This window comes from Bradysia coprophila, unplaced genomic scaffold (assembly GCF_014529535.1).
Source record: "Bradysia coprophila strain Holo2 unplaced genomic scaffold, BU_Bcop_v1 contig_232, whole genome shotgun sequence".
Lineage (NCBI taxonomy): Eukaryota > Metazoa > Arthropoda > Insecta > Diptera > Sciaridae > Bradysia > Bradysia coprophila.
In genome coordinates, this window is record NW_023503493.1 from 15,840,271 (window position 1) to 15,863,072 (window position 22,802).

Here is a 22,802-nt window from a genome sequence, read left to right on the forward strand (position 1 = left end):
GTAAAAGAAATGCAACTCATAGGAGAAATGTGTTTCTGCAATAATGGAGTCATCCCCACACAAAGATGAATGTAAAAATTGTTAGACATGAAAAGATCCATGGGGCATTCCAGGTTTACAGATGCGACAGCTGAGATTTTGTTTCACAACCGAACTAAGTTTCTTTTGAAATTTTCGCTATAATAATGCGTGTAAGTGAGTTGGTCCTACTTGCGATAGAATAAATAACATTTTACTGTTTCTACGACATGATCAGAATTTCCACGGTCTAAAACCTATTTGCGAGCATACTCACTCCATTTCATAGATACTAGAAGAAAGACGAGCTAATATATAATACACCTCAGACTATGGTTCGTAAGATGTGTTTTTCGTTTGAGAGTTTCAATTAACTTCAACCCGGAAGGGAGCGTAAAATGTCAAAATTGTTTTAAAACTTCTCTGACTTCGCAACTTCTAGTTTAAAATGAGGCTTAACATGTCTTATTTCCGAAATAAACAATTCTTTTCTGGGAAATTTTTTGTATGGAACGCCGCCGTCCATTGAGTTCCTACATTTTATTATACAAACTTAGTTTAAATGCAAACAAATATTCGTTTTTTTTTTCATTATACATATACCATGTTAGGCTAAACATACAATTCCATACAACAATGGCAAATATGGTAGAAAAACATGGAAAATATGAATCAGCAACATCACCGTGTATGTTTTTCTGTTTGATTACACTGTACATGGGAATCAAAGCACATTTTTCCAAAGAGAATATAAACTGACTTGCAAGTTTTGTTTAGCTACTCAAAATACGAAGAAAAAAGTTGATTTGGTTTTGAGGCTGGTTTTATAGTTGCAGGCTAGAGTTATAGTCCTAAACTGAAAATTTTGCAACATGATACCGAATTACGATGCTACTTGATTTGATGCAAATAATTGTTCTTAATCAGGCATTGACTTTTAGCCACTAGTTGTTCTCCGATAGAAGGGTGAATTTTAGTTCACGAACCAACTTTTTAGTTTTTTTTAAGCTTAAATCGACTACATCATGCAGCAAACCGAGCAATAATAATTTTACGTATGAATAATGAAAAACTGTGCGACAAATGGAACATATTTTAAAAGTTGAAACATGTTTTTCAAAGTTTTTGGTGTGCTTAATTAGCTAAGTTGTAAGGGTCTTTTATATAAAAAATTATTTTCATTGTTCAATTATCCATACAATAAAATAGGGAAACGAAAGTTTTTTGTGTTATTAAAATTTCTTGCAGGACTTGCTAAAAATGCTTTGAAATTACCCGAGTTGAATCGTGTTATATACAAGCCTCATAGACATTTCCCAGAAATGTGTCTGTCTAATGAATGGCACCCGATTTAGCCACGTAAATGGCTCAGTTGGTTGACAATTAAACAAAGTGCAGATACCTTGCAGATAGGTTTCTCCACATTAGGGTTGTCCAAATTTCCAATTTCATTAAGGACAAGTCTTGTTTAACAAAAAGCTCAAAATTTCATTTATCTATCATAACAATTTGAAATCAAGCAAATTCTTTACTACGTACAATAACCTCAGTATTTCCATCATATATTAAAATTGTCGGAGAAGAAATTTTCAAATATTATTGGAATTTATGATTCGGGGAATATTCTTTGGATTGGACCAGTTGTTTTAAGTGAAAATACAAGTTTCACCAAACGTTTTGCTGTTTATATTTACATCATCTTCATTGTATCATGAAAAACGAAAAATTAGAATTTGAAATTGAGTAACCAAACTAACTTCGATAATCTCATCATTTTTATCACGGTATGAGCGAGTGGTGCGAAGAGCACTGTTAAGGACTATTTTCGTTCTTCTGTTGGACTGAATATCTTGGTAAGAGTTTATAATAGAGAATAATATGTTCGTGCATCTGCCAATTTCCGAAGCGACACTAACAATTTACATGGTGGATTCCAAAATAAACGTTATAAACGTAAGCGCATCGACCCGGCCAAGGCTAAGCAAATGGAACGTCTCGGAATGGGTTTTAATCATAAGTCTGGCGTATCACATTCAGCCTTAACCGACATGAAAACGATAACTCAAGAAGCGTCACCGAAATTCTCAACGAAAACCTACGAAAAGGAGCCAAAAGATGACTTTTTCGACGAGTACTCGACACTGTACTCAGCGCCATCAAAACGGGACCATGAACTCGAAATGATGGGCTTCGAAACCATTGAGCCCATCAATTCGAATTCCAATGTTTCGACAATGTTCTCGCCAACACCGTCGAAAAATCGTAACATTGCCGACCAGCCCACTTCACGTAGTAATGCCAAAGTTACGCCGGGCGGTACAAAATACACAACCTATGACAATGACGACGCTGCTCAGAAAAAATTCGGATCGGCCAAAGGATTCGGATCGGATCAATTTTTCAACACCGAAGCTACGTCATTCGAGCGATCGGCCAATCTGGCAAAGTTCCAGGGGTCAAACAGTATTTCGTCGGCGGATTATTTCGGTGATGGACCGAGTGGCGGTAGGACCGAAGGACGAGGTTACCGAGGACCGAGTTACTCGGGACCAGATTTGGATGATGTAAAGGAAAGTGTACGACATGGCGTTACTAAAGTAGCTGGCCGCTTGAGCTCAATGGCTAATGATATGATGTCTTCTTTTCAAGACAAGTACGGTGGTTAACGAGCAAATTGCAATCTATTTTCGTTTCTTTGTTACACTCATTCATTCATTTTTTGTTCGTGAATCGATATGTCAAGTTGGTTAATCTTTTGTCTTCGAAGAAAACGCGAGAATCTGATGAACATTTCCAAAATAATTTTTCGTTTTCCAGATAATTTGAAATTTAATTCTCGAACCTTTTTCCCCTTTTTTTCTTTATTTTTTTTTGGTTTGGTTCACTGTTGCAACCTTTAGTCAAAAATCACATACTTTTTAGCTTTAAACTAGCATGTGCTACTTGTAAAGGGATTTAAATTGTAAAATAAAACCACAAGAAAATATTGCCTGAATTAAATAAGAAAAACTAATAAAAGATACTTTATTGTTAAATCGCCCCCGATCCGTTGCAAAATTTCAAAAATTGATCGGACTGACGGCGTTAGTGTCACTTCGGTACGACGAAGAGGATTCGATGAACTCATGAATTTATCACGTTTTCTATAAAATACCAATACATTGTCGATGGAGCACTCAGTCTGATGTTCCTTTTTCTCTTCCTTTTCCATTTCGATAGTGAGGGATTCTTTTGAAAAACAGCCTACCGAAATCGGACGCATTTTCTAGTGGAATTTTTTATATGTACCTAGAAAGGACTTCGACCCTAGAAGCCAAAACCTCTTTCAAAAAAATTCTTAGAAGCTTGTGTGGTTGGTGAAAGGTGAGCCAAAACCGAAAACTTCACTTTTCTTACAAAAATTTCTCCAGTGACACGAGCCGTAGAGGGTCGTGTGGGGTGTCATTAGAAAGGTAATCACATGTACTATTGAACCAAATATGGATTTATTGGTTTTAAAATTCGTCCATACTGAAATATGTGCCGTTATAGTTTTTAACTACTTACACTGTTCTTACATAAATTTCTCGAGGTACACAAAACTTACATGGTCGTGTGGGTATCATTTGAAAGGTAATTTTATGTGCTTTCGGGCAAAATAGGGACTTATAGGGTTTGGATGCATATGCGGTGTAATATGGGCACTTAAATATTTCAACTTCTATTTCATCGAAGATGCATCCAAACCACATAAGACCCTATATGACCCAAAAGCACATTAAATTACCTTTCAAATGATATCACACACGACCATGTAAGTTTAGTGTACCTCGAGAAATTTATGTAAGAACAGTGTCAGTCTTGAAGGATGATTTGTACAGTAGAACACAGAAGAGCCCGAATTTAGAGTCAGAAGAGTATTCTATGGATTTAACTGTAAGCAGGGCATCGTATTGGCAACTATCCTGTACTGAAACTCAGCATTTTAGTATTTCAATAAATAAAATTAATTTCAATAATTTCAACAAACAAAACCAAATGTACAATCAAAAGCTCATATGACCTCTACGGAAATGGAGAATAAAATTATCAATAATAGGCCCTGACTGTAACCAACGAATTGTAATTATCTGTACAGTCAACATGTATGCAGCAATCATGTTAATTGGTGCAATTACGTATGATAGGTGTAAACATAGGTTGAATGCAATGAATACTCCCATAAATCTATCTGTTTGTGTGTAAAATACGAAATTACTTTGAATAATATTTGCCATTGGTACGTAAAAATATAAAAACTAAATTTTCTTTGTTTACATTTTTTGATCCGCTACTTGGAAAACCATTTTGAATATGGTATAGAAATGGTACCGTATTTTCAATGAAAACGACATGGTCAGTTATGTTTGAAAATATTTTATTTTACAAAAAGTCATTTTTAATAATAATTTTAATGATCATGATTGATAATAATAATAATAATAATTAATGTTTCGCTTTTAATATAAATCCATTCTTTTGTTTTAATTTTTTTTTTCTTCTTTTTGTTTTGCTTTATTTTTAAATTTTGATAATTTATTTCTTTTATATATTTTTGTTTAAAATTTGGTTTCGTTTTTTCAGTAACATTTTGGGTTTTCTTTTTATTTAGGGTTTTGCATTTAATTTTATTATTTAATTTAAATTTTTAATTTAATTAATTTAATTAGATTTTCGGTTCAAATCATTTTTATTATACAAATTTGAAATTTAATACACAATCATTCATATATATATAATGTAATTTAATATAGCATCATTGATTGACTTTATCTTTATCTTTATCTATTTAGGGTTTCATCTTCTTTTTTTATTTTTTTTTTACTTTATATAATTTTCTGTTTTCATTTCTTCTTACTTTTAATAACATTTCATATTAAATATTTTTTTCTGTCTTCAATAAATCAATTTTACCATTTTGATGCACACATTTAATAATTCGTCTATGCCATTTAAAAACCATTGACAATATTTCGACTTGAAAATATTTACAATGATCTTAACATTTCAAAACTCTCATAATAGATTCTTTATATGGACCTATGTAACTGTTCGTATAAGATTCATTAAACCACGGAGCCAGATGTGTGTCATTCCGGCAAACATCGAATAACTAATATCAATCTATTGATGTATTCACAGTTGATAAATTATGAAAACGTAAGTCAATTAGCCGGAAGTGCAACCGAAATTCAGTTACTGAATTGATAATTTCGTTTGATTCCATTCCTAATACTACAAGATAGAACGTTCGGCTATTTCAAATAATTCGATAATTTAAGAAAGGAGAAGTACCAAAAAAATGTTACTACAGGTCTGAGATAGGATTTATTCTACGATGCTCTTTCTTAATCCCAAACTGAAATGTTAAGTCGGTTTCCAAAAATGACTACCCAAAATAGCTCTGTCTAACATTTGTGTAATGAAGAAAATCCTTAAGGATATCCACACCAAGTTTTAATTCACATGTCATACGAGCACTTCAGGTCAAATTACTAGTGTATGCAGCCTTTAACAAAAATACTTCCAACCAGCAGGGTGTTTTATTGTAAAAGTTGAAGTAAGTGGCTTTATGAAAGACTGGAAACTGGGAACGGTAAGTATATAGCAACGTCATATAAAAGCATTAGACCATAATATTATCAGTCAACGAAGAGACAACCCATCCATGGAAACTTCGTTTAACTCAGTATCGTTATCGTATACCAGACCTGAAATTCTATGTTTGCAGGTATGACACATTTGGGAATATTTTTCATTGTGTAACATAAAACGACTATAGTTAGAATGACAATAAGAACATTTGTTATACTCCACTTTTGATGTCCATCGATATGTAAATATACTGTTCAATTGTAATGCATATTTATTTACTAACAAAATGTATACGTCAACGCCTTGAGCAAGACTACATTAGAAACTTTCTCGTTTTTTACTCACCACAAATTCTGCAAGTTTCACCCACATTTATTTTAGTTTGTTAAAGTTTGATGTACTAGAATTACCATTGTTTACAATATTAGTACTTTTAGAGGTCAATGCAAATGAAGTGAATTGATTTCATTTTTGCAGATTGAAGAAAAACATAATCTGGAAAATGTTTCTAAGACAGTTTTGCTATACATGACTTTGACGGTAAAATAACAATTTTCAAGAGAAAATTGTCATACATTGATAAACTATCTAAATGACCATCTTTCTCTAAATGTCTTATTTCTCCTACTTCTCTCATTTCTCTAAAAAATTTGTTATGGAGAAATGAGAGAAGTTAAAGAAATAAGCAATTTAGAAAAAGACGGTCATTTAGAGAGTTGATGGCTGTAAACAAAAAGTTTATTTCGTTCAAAATTCAACTATGACTTTGGTATGTGTATGATGGGTAAACTTATTTGAAAAAATGATTGGAAAGACACTAATTGTTGTTGATGGTTTGACAGATATGGATTGTTATGTTACAGATAAGATTCTTTAAAATTATGTCAAATTCAACGGTTATATCAAATCAATAATAGAAGAGTTGGCTACATAAACGATATATTTGTGTCCTGTTTCGATTCGTTGGTATCATATACTTAAGACTAGAATTGTGTGGGCTTAGGATTGTATACTTAACATAGAGCCAAGATTGAATTTGAACACATTAATTAATTTTATGAAATTTTTATCATTATGCGTACAATTTGTTGGGACCAATTTTCACTTTATTTTCAGAAACATTTCTTCTATTTTTGTAATAGTGCTGAATCAATCATTTCTTGATAATTCTCGGGCTTCCATTAAAGATACGGTGTACCAGTTTATCCGTTTTTTTTTTAATTAATTTATTAGACGTGTGTGTCCTCAATTATAGAGTTAAATTCGAAAACTGGATTTTTTTTGCCTGTGCAATCGTTGCGCCACTCGATTACTCTTATGTGTGTCAAATGAGCTCTTCAAATAGTATTTATATTAGTTTTAACCTTACACTCAAAGGTGGAAGATTCGATTTGTAACGAGATATTTGAAATGGCATTTTCGAACCTAACCATCTGTTGATAGAAGACATTTCGTTCGCAGAATGTGCATTCTGTGGAGCTCATAAATGATGTCTGTCTTTCTGTATTTTTTAGCCCTCAGTTCTTCTTTTATCATCTGTTTTTAGAAGACTTTTTACACTATCTTCAACCAAGTAGGTTTTCGTTGGTATTTTTCCGTAATGTACCAACGAAAAAATCTGGAGGCCTCATAAATCAAAGACGAAGAGAATAAACACAATGAAGTTCATTTTAGTGTTTTAGAATTTCAATCTTTTGCACATCTCTAGTTAACATGATCTGCTAATTCGAAGGGCGACATAGTTTGGTCCTGACGTTTCCACACATTTCCAAAATCATTTTTACAATCAAATTTATTTTAAAATAAAAATGATGAAAAGCAATCTATTTCGGTCAGACACCACTCGTACCCACATATCCCAACCGTCCACTCTATGTTGAGTAGGTAGTACTTCGAAACTTTATAAAGTACGGAAGAACTGACTGTACGGCATAAATGCATAATAGAAATAAAGTAAAGTCCTGTCTGATGTGTAAGTTCGGATGTGTTGTTTCGACACTAATACAAAAATTCTAATTACAAGTTTCAACGATTTAAATATTACGGAAGAAGAAAATTGAGATTGGATCCCCGTGTGTACCTACAGTTTTAGGATATATTCAAAAATGGTGATGTGTTTGAATTTCATTAAAAACTTTTGTTGTGGAATGAATTTTAACGATTTTTTTTTTGCTTCTTTTAATTGTGGAATTAAAAGCAAAGTTTTTAACACCGTTGAGTCACTTAATTTAAATTTTCAATTTTTTTTAAGTATATACACCAAATTTACAACCTTATAGAACAAATACAATGGTAAATTATTTACTCTCATTTTATTATTTCGTTCTAATAAACTGTTTCTTTTCTTTTTGCAATTGTTTTCAACTATTTCATCATAAAACATTTATATTTATTTAGATTAATACTTTCAAAAACATTTTTGTTTATCATAGTTTTTCTCCTTTTTATTTATTTATTTAGATCACAACAATTCTTCTTTTTTTTTAAATTAAATTTACACAGAAATCGACTTCTATCCTGTCTAAACATCTTCTGTTATCGTATTAGCTCCGCTCACATTCATATTTTGTTGAAATATTGAGGAATATTATCATTCTAAGTTGAGAAATTTCTGTAAGAGTAACGATCACATCCACCTGAATTCAAACTTAAATATTCGCTCTCAATACGATTAAATTTTGATACATTTTTGCGCTGCAACAAAATTACATATTTCAAAAGTATTAAGCACAGTTAATAATGCAAATCCGCGAAAACACGAGAGTAAGTACTGAAATGAAGGTGATGTAGCTGTGCACTATAATTCAGCCGTATAGTCTCGTAACTTTTCTAATCCACCAGAGATTTGCATTACAACCAGTGTGTACATTTGCGATATTTAGATATTACATCACCAAAGGGAATTGAGTGTCATTTGAAGTGAAATCATCCAAATTGTAATTCAAATTTTGAGCAGAAAAGTTTGACAAAAAATTCGATCGAAAGTTGATGAACGTTTATTCTATTTTGTGTAAAGAAGTCACATATATAACATAAATGTTTAACATTAGTAATGCATGTGGAATGACTAAAAAGAATTGGATTGCATACCTTTGACTTCTTATTTTTCTCCGCCTATAAATCAAGAAATCAAGTGGACAAAGTTTACGTTCAACCTCAATGAATCTTTGCTTGTTTAAAAAAAAACCTAACAAAAATCCAACATAAGAGCCTAGATCCTCAACTATATAAACAAAATTCAATGTGAGACGAATTGGAATGAAAATCGAAGATGAGTCGAGGAATAAAAATCGTTCACCGTTTCATATCATTTTTTTGTGTTTTTTTCTTCTTGTTTTTTTTTACAAAAATATAGGAAAATAAATTTAAAACAGAAAACGAAAATATAGAGCCACTTTTCTTTGAGACTAAATCGATAAAAATAAAAATAATTTTCATTTCTTCTTTGGCAATTGAGTGGCTTTTCATCAAAATTTACATACAATTTCATATAGCTTTCGTCTTAATCTTCCATCTGAATTTTTGCTCGTTTAAATGTAAAGACTATTTTGTGTTTCAACTGAGGAAAAATCAAATCTTACTTGTTGGCTCATAATGTGCACTTGTTTAATTAGTAGAGTATAGTTACCTTAGACCCAGAAATGGTGCAGTAGACATGTAGTAATATACACATAGCAACATAGTTAGAAGATGGACATTCTTGGAATGTAGTAGATTGACAGCATCGTTGCCTGCTGTGGATAAAACACATAACATAAACATAAAATATCGAACAAAATTGGCCAAATAAATGAGTTATAACACGACAGAGTAAAGTCAACCAGGCAGGAACGCTGATTTGACTAGCGACCTGAAGAATCTAGTAGCCTTATATTTTTTGCGAACAAAATTTTTCAATTTATGTCAGTGTTCATTTGAGTTCATTTTCATCCAGTGTATTAGGTCCCTTATTTGACGTTTCGAAAATGAACCGTTCCTGCCTGGTTTATTTTACTCTGCCGTGGTTATAAGGATCTGTTTGAATGTATGTTGGTATAATCCTCCTGTGAAATTATATCACTCGTTCCGCGTCACACGTTTCGATCCACAAACATTCACAGCAATCCACAATGATGTAATGACTCACTTACTTAGCCAATGTCTTAATAGAACATTACGCCCGAGGTTCCAAATTTTTATTTTGACGAGTGGAGACGTTATGGCCCGACCCGAAGGGCTGTATTTCCTCTCGTCAAAATAAAAATTTGGAACCTCGGACATACAGTGCTTTACGTGCTTCTGGTCGGTAAATGCGAAAAATGTACTAAAAAAATGGATTTACCGACCAGAAGCACGTAAAATACGTTTAAGAGATTAATAGTTAAATCTATTACTTCGGTTGTTAAAACTATTTTTTGGTGTTTATTTGTCATATTATTATTTTGCTATATATAAGCACAAGCAAGGGCTTATCATTTATTTTTACTGTCATTTACGATAACAGATGACTTCTAAATGTAAATCGATGAATTGCAAATATCAAACACCCCTAAAGTGTGAATCGATCATTTTGCTTCAGATTTTGAATGGTGAGATTCCAGTAAAATGTTCTAACGGCTACTTTAAGTAACAATATAAAATTGATTTTAACACCCGATTCACATTCTATATACAACGCAATGTATAATGCAATTATTAGAATGTCATTGAACTGTAAAATTCCAATTCCACTGGAAATTAAATGAAACTTTTTGCGTTATAAATAATTGCGGCGCATAAATAGAAAATGCTAACGTTAGGGAACGCTTTAAACGATGACGTAATATTAACATCAAAATATATTTATCTCATTACAAATACAAGCGATTTGCAATTTATTCGTCGGGACCACATGCACGCGCATTATTATTGATATAAGGTTGCAATTCGTACCTATCCGTGCATGTTGCAAAAGGTGCTGTAATGAGCCATTCGTATTTTGTTCTCAGCACCATCGTCAATATTGACTTTGCTGCACTGAGCTGCGTTATTTGACGCAAGGCTTCAGTTTAGATTTACATGAAAGACGGCTGAACACAAACATCATCTCTATTATTTCAGTGGAGCGTGTGGAAAGGAGACTGTTGCAATTCTTTACTTACTACAGTACGTTACACATTGAAATTTTTCAAATATTCTTCTTCGAAATGTGCTAAGAACTGAACTTTCCTCGAGCACCCCATTGGTCGGAACGATATAAAATATTTTTATTTGGTAAAAAACGACAACAGCTTCGCACGCACGACTACCCTTTATGATGTTCGCGTGTTAATTGCGTCTTTATTAATATCTATTTCAACACAGGGCGAATAGTACCCGGAGTTGGTAATAACAAACAAGAACGAGTAATTTTTGTGTTGCATGTTTTGATGTGGAAATAATTGTGCGTAACAAGTATCATTGCCGAATGGATATTCCATTAATTATAATATTGGTAATCTCTGTGGTGATTTTGAATTATCGTTAAATGTACGCAAGAAAATGAGCTCTAACACGAATGGTAGTCGCTTAGGTCTGACAACATGTGTAGAGAGAGAGAGAGAGAGTGGAAAATGAACAACAAATATTTTGAGTCATTAGCATAATCAATGATGGTCTAATTATTGTTCCAATGTTTAAACTCTTTCACACTCATTCATCATCATCGTCATCGTCAACATAATAATATAAAATCGCAATCAAGCATTAATTTATGAGATTACAGAATATGGAGCTTAATTGATATTTAACGTACCCGACAGACAGATACATGGCGATATGTATGTTGATATAAAGCGGCAATGCATTAATATTCATGTTTTATGGGCATAATGCCGAAAATCTAATACAATTCAATGTTCGATGCTATTCTGTTCAGTAGACAGGTCAGCGTTGATATGATGTTCAGTAGATGTGATGTCAAAGTTTCATTTTAGCTTTTAACAATCGCGTTTGTGGTCGTAAACATCACATTTTGAGAGGTTTCTCGTCCGGAAATATCAAGATTTTAGAATTGGAATTGAGGTCAATCAACACAGAATTAGCGGTTCACTTTCAACAAATTTTGCTCACAAATTACCCCCTTGTGTTCTAGTGCTTAAACTGCCTCATTGTGGAGGTTGGTTCTGAAACTCATACAATCGAAACAAATAAGAAGAAAAAAAATCTTGACCTACCTTGAACACGATCGGCTCTGGAACCTGGTGGAACAGTTTCTCTGGATTCAAGTACGGGAGCTTTCTGTTGTTTATCACCTTCGACACTTTCCTCATTACTTCGCCAATATACGGTTGCTATTGTTGCTAAGCACTGGTTTATTGACATTTGCATTAGTTTAATGAATTTGAATAAGAGCGCAAAGTGAAATCGTTCCATCTCTATGTAACATACCTTCAATTTCATATCACCACGCCGAAAGTGCTTTCCCCTAACTCTAAATTCTAAACCTAATATCGATGTTTCTAGGCCTTCTCGTCCAGTGATGACAGTATTGTAATTTCGTAGAAAACTTGAATCGGCCGGATCCCCATTGATAAACCAATTTAGTAGCGCAGCTGGTTTCGAACGTCCCGATGTGCAGTTTACACGTACCGAATCACCAATCTGATATCGAGGTCGACCCCCAGTGATGCGTGGTCCTTCGTCAGGAAGAGCTGGAAATCGAAAAAAAAATGTTCGGATGAATTTATCACACATCTGATGTTTGTTGACTGCCGCAGAGTTTATTTTTATTTTCCTTTCCTTTAATTAACCAACCATATAAAGTTCAATTTTATCCCTCAATAAGTAGCTTATACACATCGTCTAAACACCAATCATAAAATATTTAATGCCACCTGGAAAAACATTGTAATTTCGACGAATTGAAGGGCCATATCCTCCACTTTTTGCCCCGTGTACGCAATAAAGTCAATATATTCAATACAAACAAAATGTCTGAAAACCTGAACGAAGGAAGCAATCCACAAACAAGAGGCACTCTTTTTCGAATAATCGTTAACCAGACCACCCTTCGAAAACAATAATTTTCTTTGGCTATTTGATTTTCTGACACCCATTACATAACTTTTATTGCTGATCCGTGAACGATTTTCTATTTACACGTTCGATTTGGTTTGTGTATATTCGCTGTATTTAACTACATTTTCTCTCAATTTTATTGTTCCTCTTATTGTTTGGTGTATATCCGATACTGAACGTAGTAAGTATACCAAACGAAAAACCGAAAAGAAGGCAATTTATGGAATTGATTCCGATGAATTGTTTATTATATAAATTTTGGATACATATAGATGTGTGTACGGGGGCATTGGATGTGTATAATTTATATAGATATGTGCGGATGTGAAATGTATTGTACATACTACAATGGTATTCAAAGACAAACGGAACAACTTATATTTGTTTTATTGGGTTTGTGTGCATCCCGAATCCGAATCTCACATACCCCATCTAAGTGGATGAAAAGAATATTTATTTTTATTATTATTGTGTGATTTGAATATTTATTTTGGTGCGCCCGGGATGGTTTAGTGCCTTTTCCAATTGGTACGGAAAATCCATAGAAAATGAAAATTTATTGGAACACGAAGTGTACTTTAATGTCAACATGAGAGATCTCGGGCATAGATTTATACGGATTTTATTTAAAGATTCTGTTGTTTTTTGGCTGGTGTGCATGAATGAATTTCTTATATTAACCGAAAAATCTAAATAAATGGCAAATAGTCAGAGTTGCAAATTGTTTTCGTGGTTTCCGGTTAATAAATAAAACAGCAGATCTGTATATAGGAAAATACTTAATTGGTTGCTTCTGTGCATAGCGAACACAATATGGAGATTAAAATTTAGGTCAACACAAGAAAAATGTTTTTTTGTTTTTAATTTCATTGATCGGAGTATAACGAACTTTGTGGGAAAACGAAGATTGATGTGTAAATTGGAAGTCTATTTTGTGAGTGAAAATAAAAGAATGTCGACATTAGATTGACACTTTTGCTACGGTGAAACCACATTAAAATTATTCAAGAATTCAATAACCTTCAACAAGATATATAATTGAACTTCCCCGGAAATCCTAATGGTTAGTACGTCGGCTCACTTGATTTTGAAAGATTTTATTTAAGATTCGGTCTCGCTACTACGAAAATTTTTAAATTGAAAGATGTCCAAGTCCATAAATCTTCAATAGAACTCTCAAACATACCTTTCTCAGAGCATTTGTTTATTTCTCAAAATTCGGATTTCAGTAAATTTATCAAATACTCGCTGAAGCTTTCAGAATGGATTTCAAAATATTCTATTTCTGGCGGGCGATTTATATTTGGGAATATCGTTTTTCAAAATTCCTCGTCCTAAACGTCTATGACTTGAGTCAACAAATATTTCTCAATTTTTTACTAATATTTCGTTGAAGGTGGCTTATATGACTTATATTCAGCGTCAGCAACTTTTTAGTTGCAGAAATAGCTACTACAGAAGGGTACGAAGATTAAATCCACAGTCAGTCTGACCCAAAAGTTTAGAGATTTAATTCGTGTTACATTTCATACTAAAGCATCGATAAATACACAAGAAAGCACCCTAATAAACCGAATACAAATCATACCACTACAACACGATTGAGTTAATTTTGTATGATCTGAATTTGATCTGTTCCAAACCTTACAACGCAGTTGAAAATTGCTTGGGAAGAGTTTGAGCTCAAGTAAAAAAGGTAAATCTAGGGAAAAATGATATAAAATTTCTGTTTTCCGAGAATAGCCGTTCGTTTAATATTTCCAGAAAGGCATAGTTAACTTAAGTAATCTAAGAAGATTGTATCATTACTGTCACATAAAAAGGGCTGTGGAAACGAACTGCTCGTTCAAAGAAAAAAGAATTCAAATTATCTGAATAATGGCGCAGATTGTAATCATTTCTCTCTCTTTCTGAAATTCAAACCTATCCGTTTGAAAAATTAATAATGACTTGCTCCATATACTGCTTTTTCGACCCAGACAAGCACAATAACAAGGACTTACTTCACTTTATCTAATGACAACATTGAAGTAGTCTTGAACAAAAAAAAATATCGCGTAAACATGACGACTAAGACATTACAATGAATTTATTTTCAAATTTATCACAAGTTTACAATTTCACACCCGTTTTTCTCTGGTTCAATTTAAGCGGCTTATATATGATTTTGCAGTACAAAAATGAAAAAGAAAATGCAAACTTTTGAAGTACAATTTTCTCTAAGAAACTTCCGTTCTATTTTTTTTTGTGCGGAAAAATATAACAACCGTTCAGTTCTTTGCGTTGGCTGGCAATAAAAACAGTTAAACGACTTGGAGTTTGTTCATAAAAAACTTGCTACAGTCACAGCCATTTACATTACTGAAAAATCAATAGTAATATTTAAGATACGTATAAATATCCTGCAAAATCAATGTAACGTTCAATATCCTTGATAGTCAAAACTGATTGCGAATGGGCTGAATACGTAATGGGTCTTGGGATATTTTTAAAATTATTTGTTTGAATATAAAAATGTTTTTGATTTTGTCAAATTTGAAATTCTTATGGTTGGTACAGCGCATTTACTCAGAACGTCTTACAGCCTTGACTTCAAATTCAAGTTACCTTACACGTACACGAAAACGAATTCTCATATAAAAAAAATTCTCGAAAAATTTAGAACAGTGTTTTGATCATGTATGGAAATTATCAATCCGGCCATACCCGCTGTTTCGATCTGTGAAAAAATTAAATACATTTATCGACGTCTGTATTAATATGCAGTTCAAAAATACCATTTCTCATCAGGCCATGGTGACAGTAGTACTCGATAGAGTGCTCTATCGAACACTATACAGATTTGCACACGAGTAAGTCTAGCGATAAATAATTAAAACAGAACTTCAATTCATTCTTAAACTCAACCACTCGTGGCCAGTGTGTGTGGTTAGCAATAAGAGATGTCATTAAACTTGAAGTTCCGATTTGAGCCAACATGCCCGATTTATACCATTCCCTTGACATTTAAGAATAAGTTTTGTTTTGTTATTTGATGTAGTAACATGTTACCGACAACGACTTATGGAGTAAAACTATTGAGATTAAAGCCGAGGCGAAGCCGAGGTTGACAACATATCGTATGCACAAAATTCCAATTTACGCACGCGAAATGAATATATGCGCACTACAGTACATAATGGTTATTTATGACATCGAGTGGAGAGAATTTTATTAGGCTTCGTGTTTTTCTATTAAATGCTATAGCAAATAGTTTAAGCAATAGGCAGGTGTATTGCGCACACATCCCCCGCACAAAGTTTCTCACTATAAAATTATAGCAAAACAAAAATGAACTTTAATTCATCACATTGGCGCATTTCTTTTAGTGGTAGCTTTTGTAAAATGTAATTGCGTTACAAGGGTGCTATTTATATTTTGCATTCATAGAAAACGAATGGGAATTACAGACACCATCAGTTCGTTCAACGTTCTTTTTGTTTTACCGCCTTTCACCGTGTCTATCCAGCATCAATTACGCTCGAATAAAGAAATGAAAGATTTTCTTTGTGTGGAGCTTTTTAAAAAAAAAAACTTTTAATTTTCTATGAAATTAAGTTTTTCATTCTTTCTTCGGATGGTATTGCGGTCATTTTACATTCCAGAAAGACTTGACCTGAATTTTGGTTTCTGCCTGAATTGAAGAATAATTTCTTTTTTTATTTTCTGAAGATTGAGCTAAAATTTATTGCTATATACATCATATACTGATGCGCAATTATGTATATAACAAGTGAAGTACCGCACTGAACGATCCTCTTTCTATTTCCATGTAAATAATCACGAACATACATAAAAAAATCGAGCACAAACCTCTCAGTAACTCTCGGAATCGTAAAAGGAAGGAAAAGAAGAGCTGGTTCAAAGTACACATAAAAAAGTCGTATGAAAATTTTACACTTCTTGTTCTTTTGCATTTCACTCTACAAAACTCACAAGTGCACTTGTACGGTGTGTAGGCCTTTTTTAACATCTTTATACTCGTTACAACTTATATATAGGAGCCAAGAATATATGGAATTATAAAGTGTATATTTCCTATGTTGCTTGGGGTGACAGGGTGAATTCAATTGAAGAGTGGCAAAAAAAATATTAATGGAAATGCTTGCAGTTTACAGAGAGCAAAAAAAACGGTGCAAAACATTAATACAAAGCATCCTTGACTGATTGTTCTCGTAATGACTTAAAGAAATTTACTTACGCGAGCAGAGGTTATATTTTTCAAACCGAGTAATTTTTATGCACTTCCCTAGCTACCCACCTACGAACTTCTAGAAGACTTGACACACATTTTTCACATCGCTTTGCGAAAGAAATGTTCTGGATTTGTGTTGTTTATTTAGAAAATTGCATCATAATTTTGCAAACTTTAAAACTTGCGAAAGAAAAGTGGAAAATTTAAGACTAATTAATGCGAGGAAATTGTCTTTAAGAAGGAAACTTATAGGGCAACTGAGTACACTAGCATTCGACAAAATTTAATTATGTAAAGAAACCATACCGATTGTACACCTCAATATAATATACACACTCGTATTTTCACACATCCCTTGTGGCAATCTCAGTCTGATTGTATATTTATAACTTGCCTCATGACATGTTATGTTCATTAGAACACCCTCACCAAACCACCCTCACACAATTTACACGTATATATCCATCGAATGTAATACGATAACTTAATACTGCACAAAACCTTAGCAAAAACTTAGAAACGAATTGTAACCATATGGGGTCATGCTATGTTCTAACATCAATATTTCTGGAATATTAACCGACTATGTACCGTCTCGGTGCTAACGGTCAATCGAAGTGTGAAACGAAAGTGCTATTGAAAACTTCATAGAATATCAATGTTTCAAGGTTGATTACACATTGATTGTTTTCCTAGCATTTCGGCTACATGTATCCAACCTATTTCAACTAACTCGAACGTACATAAACACATTTCCCGGACCTATTTCTATAAATTATTCGTTTGGACTGGCTTACTTCCTACCTAATTTCCTGTTTGTTTTATTGTTAGGATTTCGTTGGGTTTTTTTTTCCTTTTTCCACTTTAAGTGTGAACATCTTGGTAAGGGTAAAATTTGAGCATTATGAACCCGTATTGTATTTGCAGACGTTTCTTCATTGTTGGAACATTATCGAAAAGAAAGTCCTATTAAATGATATGAGGGGCAGATCAACTTAAAATTCGTTGGATAAGAATTTCCTTACGAGTGGATTTTGTTGGATTTCTTTGAGTTTATTTTCATTTGACGAAGTTTAAAGAATTTTCTTGAACCTGAAATGATTGTTTAATGATGTTCGAGGGTTTGGTTCAATTATCTCGGATTTTCTGCAGATTTAAAGATTATTTTACATTTTTCGAACGATATTCCGATTTGTAGGCGATGTGTTCGTCACTGGCAACGGATTTTCTACGTTTCATTATGGAAATTTTTACTGGTCGTGCTGGTAAATGCGACGTTTATGTTCCGATTCATCCGTAAATCATGTAACTATACTTTCCGAATTGCTGGACGACGACCGACTACCTCAATTACATGTTATTTGCATGTGCAAACTTGTTGTTAAAGTGGAATGTATCGCTGGAAAACAAATACATCAACGTGAACCAGTAGCGATTCATGTTAAAAATGTTTTACAAATAAACCGAACGCCTCTACACAGCATAATGGATGCTAGGTGATACACCACAAAACATACATTTATGTGCTTATTACAGCGACGACGATGAGAGTTCGATATCCATGCTGTAGACTGTGTGCATAAATATGTGTGTATAATAAACTAGGTGAATTTTGTTGGCATAACTTAATGTCAGTGAATTACACATTTCAATTACAGAGGGTGAGATGACGGTCATCAGCGGCAAGGTATACACAATACGATACGACATAATGTACATTTACAGGCACTATGTTGTGTAGACTTTTGCCTGAATCTTATCTACATTAATTATTGAACGGGTCTGCTGTCAACTGTCAACAATCTATAGAATAGTGTGTATCTCCACATTAACACTGACAATATTAACGAATATGCCAGCATAACGTATATTGTATATGATTATGACAATCAAAGCTCATCCGTTGGCACAGTGCCATTGTTGAAAGTGTATACATGCGTTGTAATTGGCCTGTGTCGGTTTTAAAAGCTTCGAGAATTTCTCGGAAAAAAAGGCGTTCAACCTAAAGTGTTTCCTCCAACATTAGACCAATATTGCATATCATTGGTGTTCTCTACCCGTCTGCATAGGTACCTTTCACATAGACTTTTTCCCCTATACTCCACAAATTATTACGTATTATATATGTACGTAAAACTACTGAAAAAATATGACTGCAGATGACAACTCTCATACCCTACCCTATTACATTTATTATCATAACATTTAAATTCAAATTCAAATGTTATATAATAAACTGTCGGCAATAATTTAGTAGCTCTGGGTGTCTCAAACAATATAAAACATTTTTGTGGAAGGAACTTTTACAGTGGTTATGCATTCGACATATCTTACAGACATAACAAAATTACCTAGCTTGATAGCTGCTAGGCTTAAATCGAAATGGTGTATGGTGGTAATGTGTGCAATTGTAGATTTTGTTTAGCTATAGAAATTCTCTCTGGCAATTTTTTTTTTTATTTGCTGCATACACCATATAATATGTTGACGGCTGAATGTAATAAGTTTTGTCACAGAGAAAATAATAGAACAAAGGTGGCGTACCGGTGGAACAAACTAAAATAAATTTTTATCTTTTTAAAGCATAACGAGCATAAAATGATATAACACAAGACGAAGCGGAGAAGGTCACATATTAAATGTAATATTTTTAAAATGACACATTCCTGACGCGATTTATTATTATGGTGGGTGATACGCATCCCTATGCCACAGTCAGTCTGTTAAATTTTTTTTTTTCATGGCAAAAATATGTTAAATGTTAAAATATATTAAAATGGAAAAAATATGCAAAACAGCTCCATGTGTTATTATAATAAATGTTTTCTCTTTTGGTGTTTTTTCCCTGATAGGTTCGTTTTGCAGGGGCGAGACATACATATGTATACTTCGCTGTGGATGTATATATGGCGAAAGCTTTGAAAATAAATCAGAGGCCTACAGTTTCGATTTTTTTATGAAATTTGAGTATTTTTGGTAGTTTTATGTTTGCCTCTTTGTTTTTGTTTTTAAATTGCATCGATTTGCTGAACAGAGTATGTATAGTCAATAGGTCATTACTTTTTCCAAGTTTTTTTTTAAGGCCCGTCATTGGGAAATGACAGGACAGTTTCCCGAAAATGTATGGAAAATTTTATCACAAAAATTCACCGAAAAAATTCAAAGAAACTCACCTCTTAAGCTTTCTATTGTATTCGGTCATGGTCTCTTTAGGTCGCCAAAACATATTTGAACACTAAACACTTTTTACTCGATGAAAAAACAAAAAGTTTTTTTTTGTTTTATCGCGACAAAAACACAGAAAATATTTCGACACAATTGTGACACTCCGCTATTATAAGTACTAGAATGAATGTTTGCTGTGTTCACTTCGGCGGTAAAGAATTTTCATTCAAAAAAGTGTCCGACCCTTCAACGATGGTAGACATTTATTAAAATTGTAACCTCTCCCACTTCTTTAGTAAGCTAACAAGACTTCGCTGAGTCTAATTATGCCAACTCTTTGAATAAAAATATCGGCTGAGGTCGAATAATTGTCCGCTGAGCTTTAACAAACCTCCGCTGAGCTCTAATAATTCTCCGCTGAGCTTTGACAAACCTCTAATGAGCTCTAATAATTCTCCGCTAGGCTTCAGTAAGAGTCCGTCAGACCTTAGCACGCAGTAGTAAGGCAATGAAGCTAAGCGAACACTCAATAAGCATCAGCTGTTACCTAATAATTGTTGCTATGATTTAATAAGACTCCACTTAGCTTTGGCAGATCTCCGCCGATTAGCTCCATTAAGCCTTCCTGAAACTTCCTTAGGCCTAACGGACACTTCCTGAAGCCTAGCGGAGAATTATTAGAGCTCAGCGGAGGCTTGTTAAAGCTCAGCGAAGAATTATTAGAGCTCAGCGGAGATGTATTCGACCTCAGCCGATATTTGTATTCAAAGAGGTGGCATAATTAGACTTCCCGAAGTCTTCTTAGCTTACTAAAGAGAAACGAACATTTATTTACGCTCAGTGCAGTCTTACGAGAGGCTAAATTTTTAATAAATGCTCTCCCATAGTTGAGAGAATGTCCGCTGAGCTCTAGTTAAGCTTTAAAAAATGGTCGATGGGCATTATTAAATGTATACGCTACCCTTTGTCAACCGTTATTGTTTTTAAAAGCCCGACACTTTTTTGAATGAAAATATTTTACCGCCGAAGTGAACACAGCAAACATTCATTCCAGTACTTATAGTAGCGGAGTGTCTCAGTTGTGTCGAAATATTTTCTGTGTTTTTGTTGCGACAAAACAAAAAAAAAACTTTTTGTTTTTGCATCGAGTAAAAAGTGTTTAGTGTTCAAATATGCCTTGGCGACCTAAAGAGACTATGCCCGAATACAATGGAAAGTATCAGAGGTGAGTTTCTTTGAATTTTTTCGGTGAATTTTTGTTATAAAATTTTCCGTACATTTTCGGGAAACTGTCCTGTCATTTCCCAATGACGGGCCTTAAATCAATAAAAATGTTGATTTTGTAGAAGTCTACGCTCTTTTTGAGATGGAAAATGAACAAATATTTGAGTGACTTCAGCGTTTAACAAGGTCCTTAAATAGCAATAAACTCTCTGGCATAAAGTAGTGACTTGAACAGTCAGCGATTAAACTTACCGACAACAATCATGTCCCCGTGATCGGAAACAGTCTGAAATGATGGCGCTTCAGCAGAAACTTCACATCTATAGCGTCCAGTTGTCGAAAGATTTACCGATTGAAGTACAACCATGCTGTCTGTGGAATTGTGTAACTGAAACAAAAATATTTTTATTTAGTGATCGAATCGAATATAAAAAAATTAGCTTGAAGCTTAAGCTAAATAAACAATGGCACGAAGTTGAAATTATTTGTTCATGTGTGCGGTGCGATTAACCTTATGATCATTCACTTAAAAGACCATGAGAAAATGCCGTTTTTTTGAAGATGTTTCTGATGACAGTTCGCTGAAGAAAATATCTATTTTCTCGCCTCTTGTTTTGACAGGGGAGAAAATAGACATTTTCTACTCCGAACTGTCACCTTTGATTTTTGGAATCGGTTGATCACACAACCCAATATTGAAACAATGTTGTGTTCACAAGAAAGGAAAATAGAAACTTCCAAATCAAATGTTTCGCTGTCCTCCCTCCGCTCTGCCCGCAGAACTTCGCTCTTGTTGGAATTTCCTATTATCTTTCATCGGGAAACAATTAACCTTTTATTTCCATCCAACTCTAAAAGCTATTTCAGAAATATTTATCTCAGGTGTATTACCGACCGCTTCTGATGAGAAGTTAAGATCTTGCATACTTTTGATAAGCCTACGGCTCTACCTATCATATCTTAAAAAGAATTTCTGCATTCCGTTTATTTGTATTTTTTTTATAAACCGGTCATGGCCATGTCATGGTACCTATAATTTATCTTGATTTTCATTGATTTTTTATGAGCTACAAGGTAAACATAGAAATTCACTTGAGATATGACAATATTGACATTTACATAAATAATGATGAATGCGTACATATTTGTTTTGACAGCATACCTACAGCCATTACTTCAAATTAATTGACGCGTGTAAGGCAAAATGAAAGAACAAAGAAAACGGAAAGATAAGAAAACTCTGCAGGGTCGCCCAGAAATTTTATAACCACATGAATTTGAATTTGAAATTTTACAAATGAGAAGCGCGTCACACGACAATCATAAAATCTGTTACTTCGTTTATTCTAAACATCGCCTAGTATCTGATGTAAAACATTTTACTTCAGTAGTGTCAACATTTCTTCCAGTTTTTCTCTTTGTTTAACCAAAAAGCTTATTTGATGAACAGTACGTGAATATTCGTAAAACAGAAAAGTAAGAATCTGACCATTTAAATAGTTTTTCCTTATCTCAAGGCCGAAAATAAGAA

General features: G+C 33.5%; 2 protein-coding genes across 6 annotated transcripts in view; one reads left to right on the forward strand and one right to left on the reverse strand.

The window, feature by feature from the left end:
• The first annotated feature begins 1,971 nt into the window (after nucleotides 1-1,971).
• Nucleotides 1,972-3,028, forward strand: LOC119076968 (ADP-ribosylation factor GTPase-activating protein 3-like). Its single transcript, XM_037184060.1, has one exon. The coding sequence runs from the start codon at nucleotides 2,004-2,006 to the stop codon at nucleotides 2,682-2,684; it is 681 nt and encodes a 226-aa protein (XP_037039955.1). The 5' UTR covers nucleotides 1,972-2,003; the 3' UTR covers nucleotides 2,685-3,028.
• Nucleotides 3,029-4,845: 1,817 nt separating this feature from the next.
• The window catches only part of LOC119076970, a 106,586-nt gene continuing 88,629 nt past the window's right edge, over nucleotides 4,846-22,802 (reverse strand). For 2 of the 5 annotated variants that reach the window (XM_037184064.1, XM_037184065.1), the window contains 5 exons: nucleotides 21,524-21,659; nucleotides 12,019-12,281; nucleotides 11,805-11,937; nucleotides 9,260-9,365; nucleotides 4,846-9,190 (listed from right to left, as the gene is read on the reverse strand). In XM_037184064.1, coding sequence (XP_037039959.1) covers nucleotides 9,187-9,190; nucleotides 9,260-9,365; nucleotides 11,805-11,937; nucleotides 12,019-12,281; nucleotides 21,524-21,659 — 642 coding nt within the window. In that variant the 3' untranslated portion in view covers nucleotides 4,846-9,186. Of the gene's footprint in view, nucleotides 9,366-11,804; nucleotides 11,938-12,018; nucleotides 12,282-21,523; nucleotides 21,660-22,802 lie in introns of all 5 variants that reach the window. The other 3 variants (XM_037184063.1, XM_037184062.1, XM_037184066.1) reach the window with 2 other exon arrangements.

Bases quoted from the DNA above. Each gene is read 5' to 3' on its own strand.
- LOC119076968 (XM_037184060.1), top strand. From the start codon at position 2,004: ATGGAACGTCTCGGAATGGGTTTTAATCATAAGTCTGGCGTATCACAT.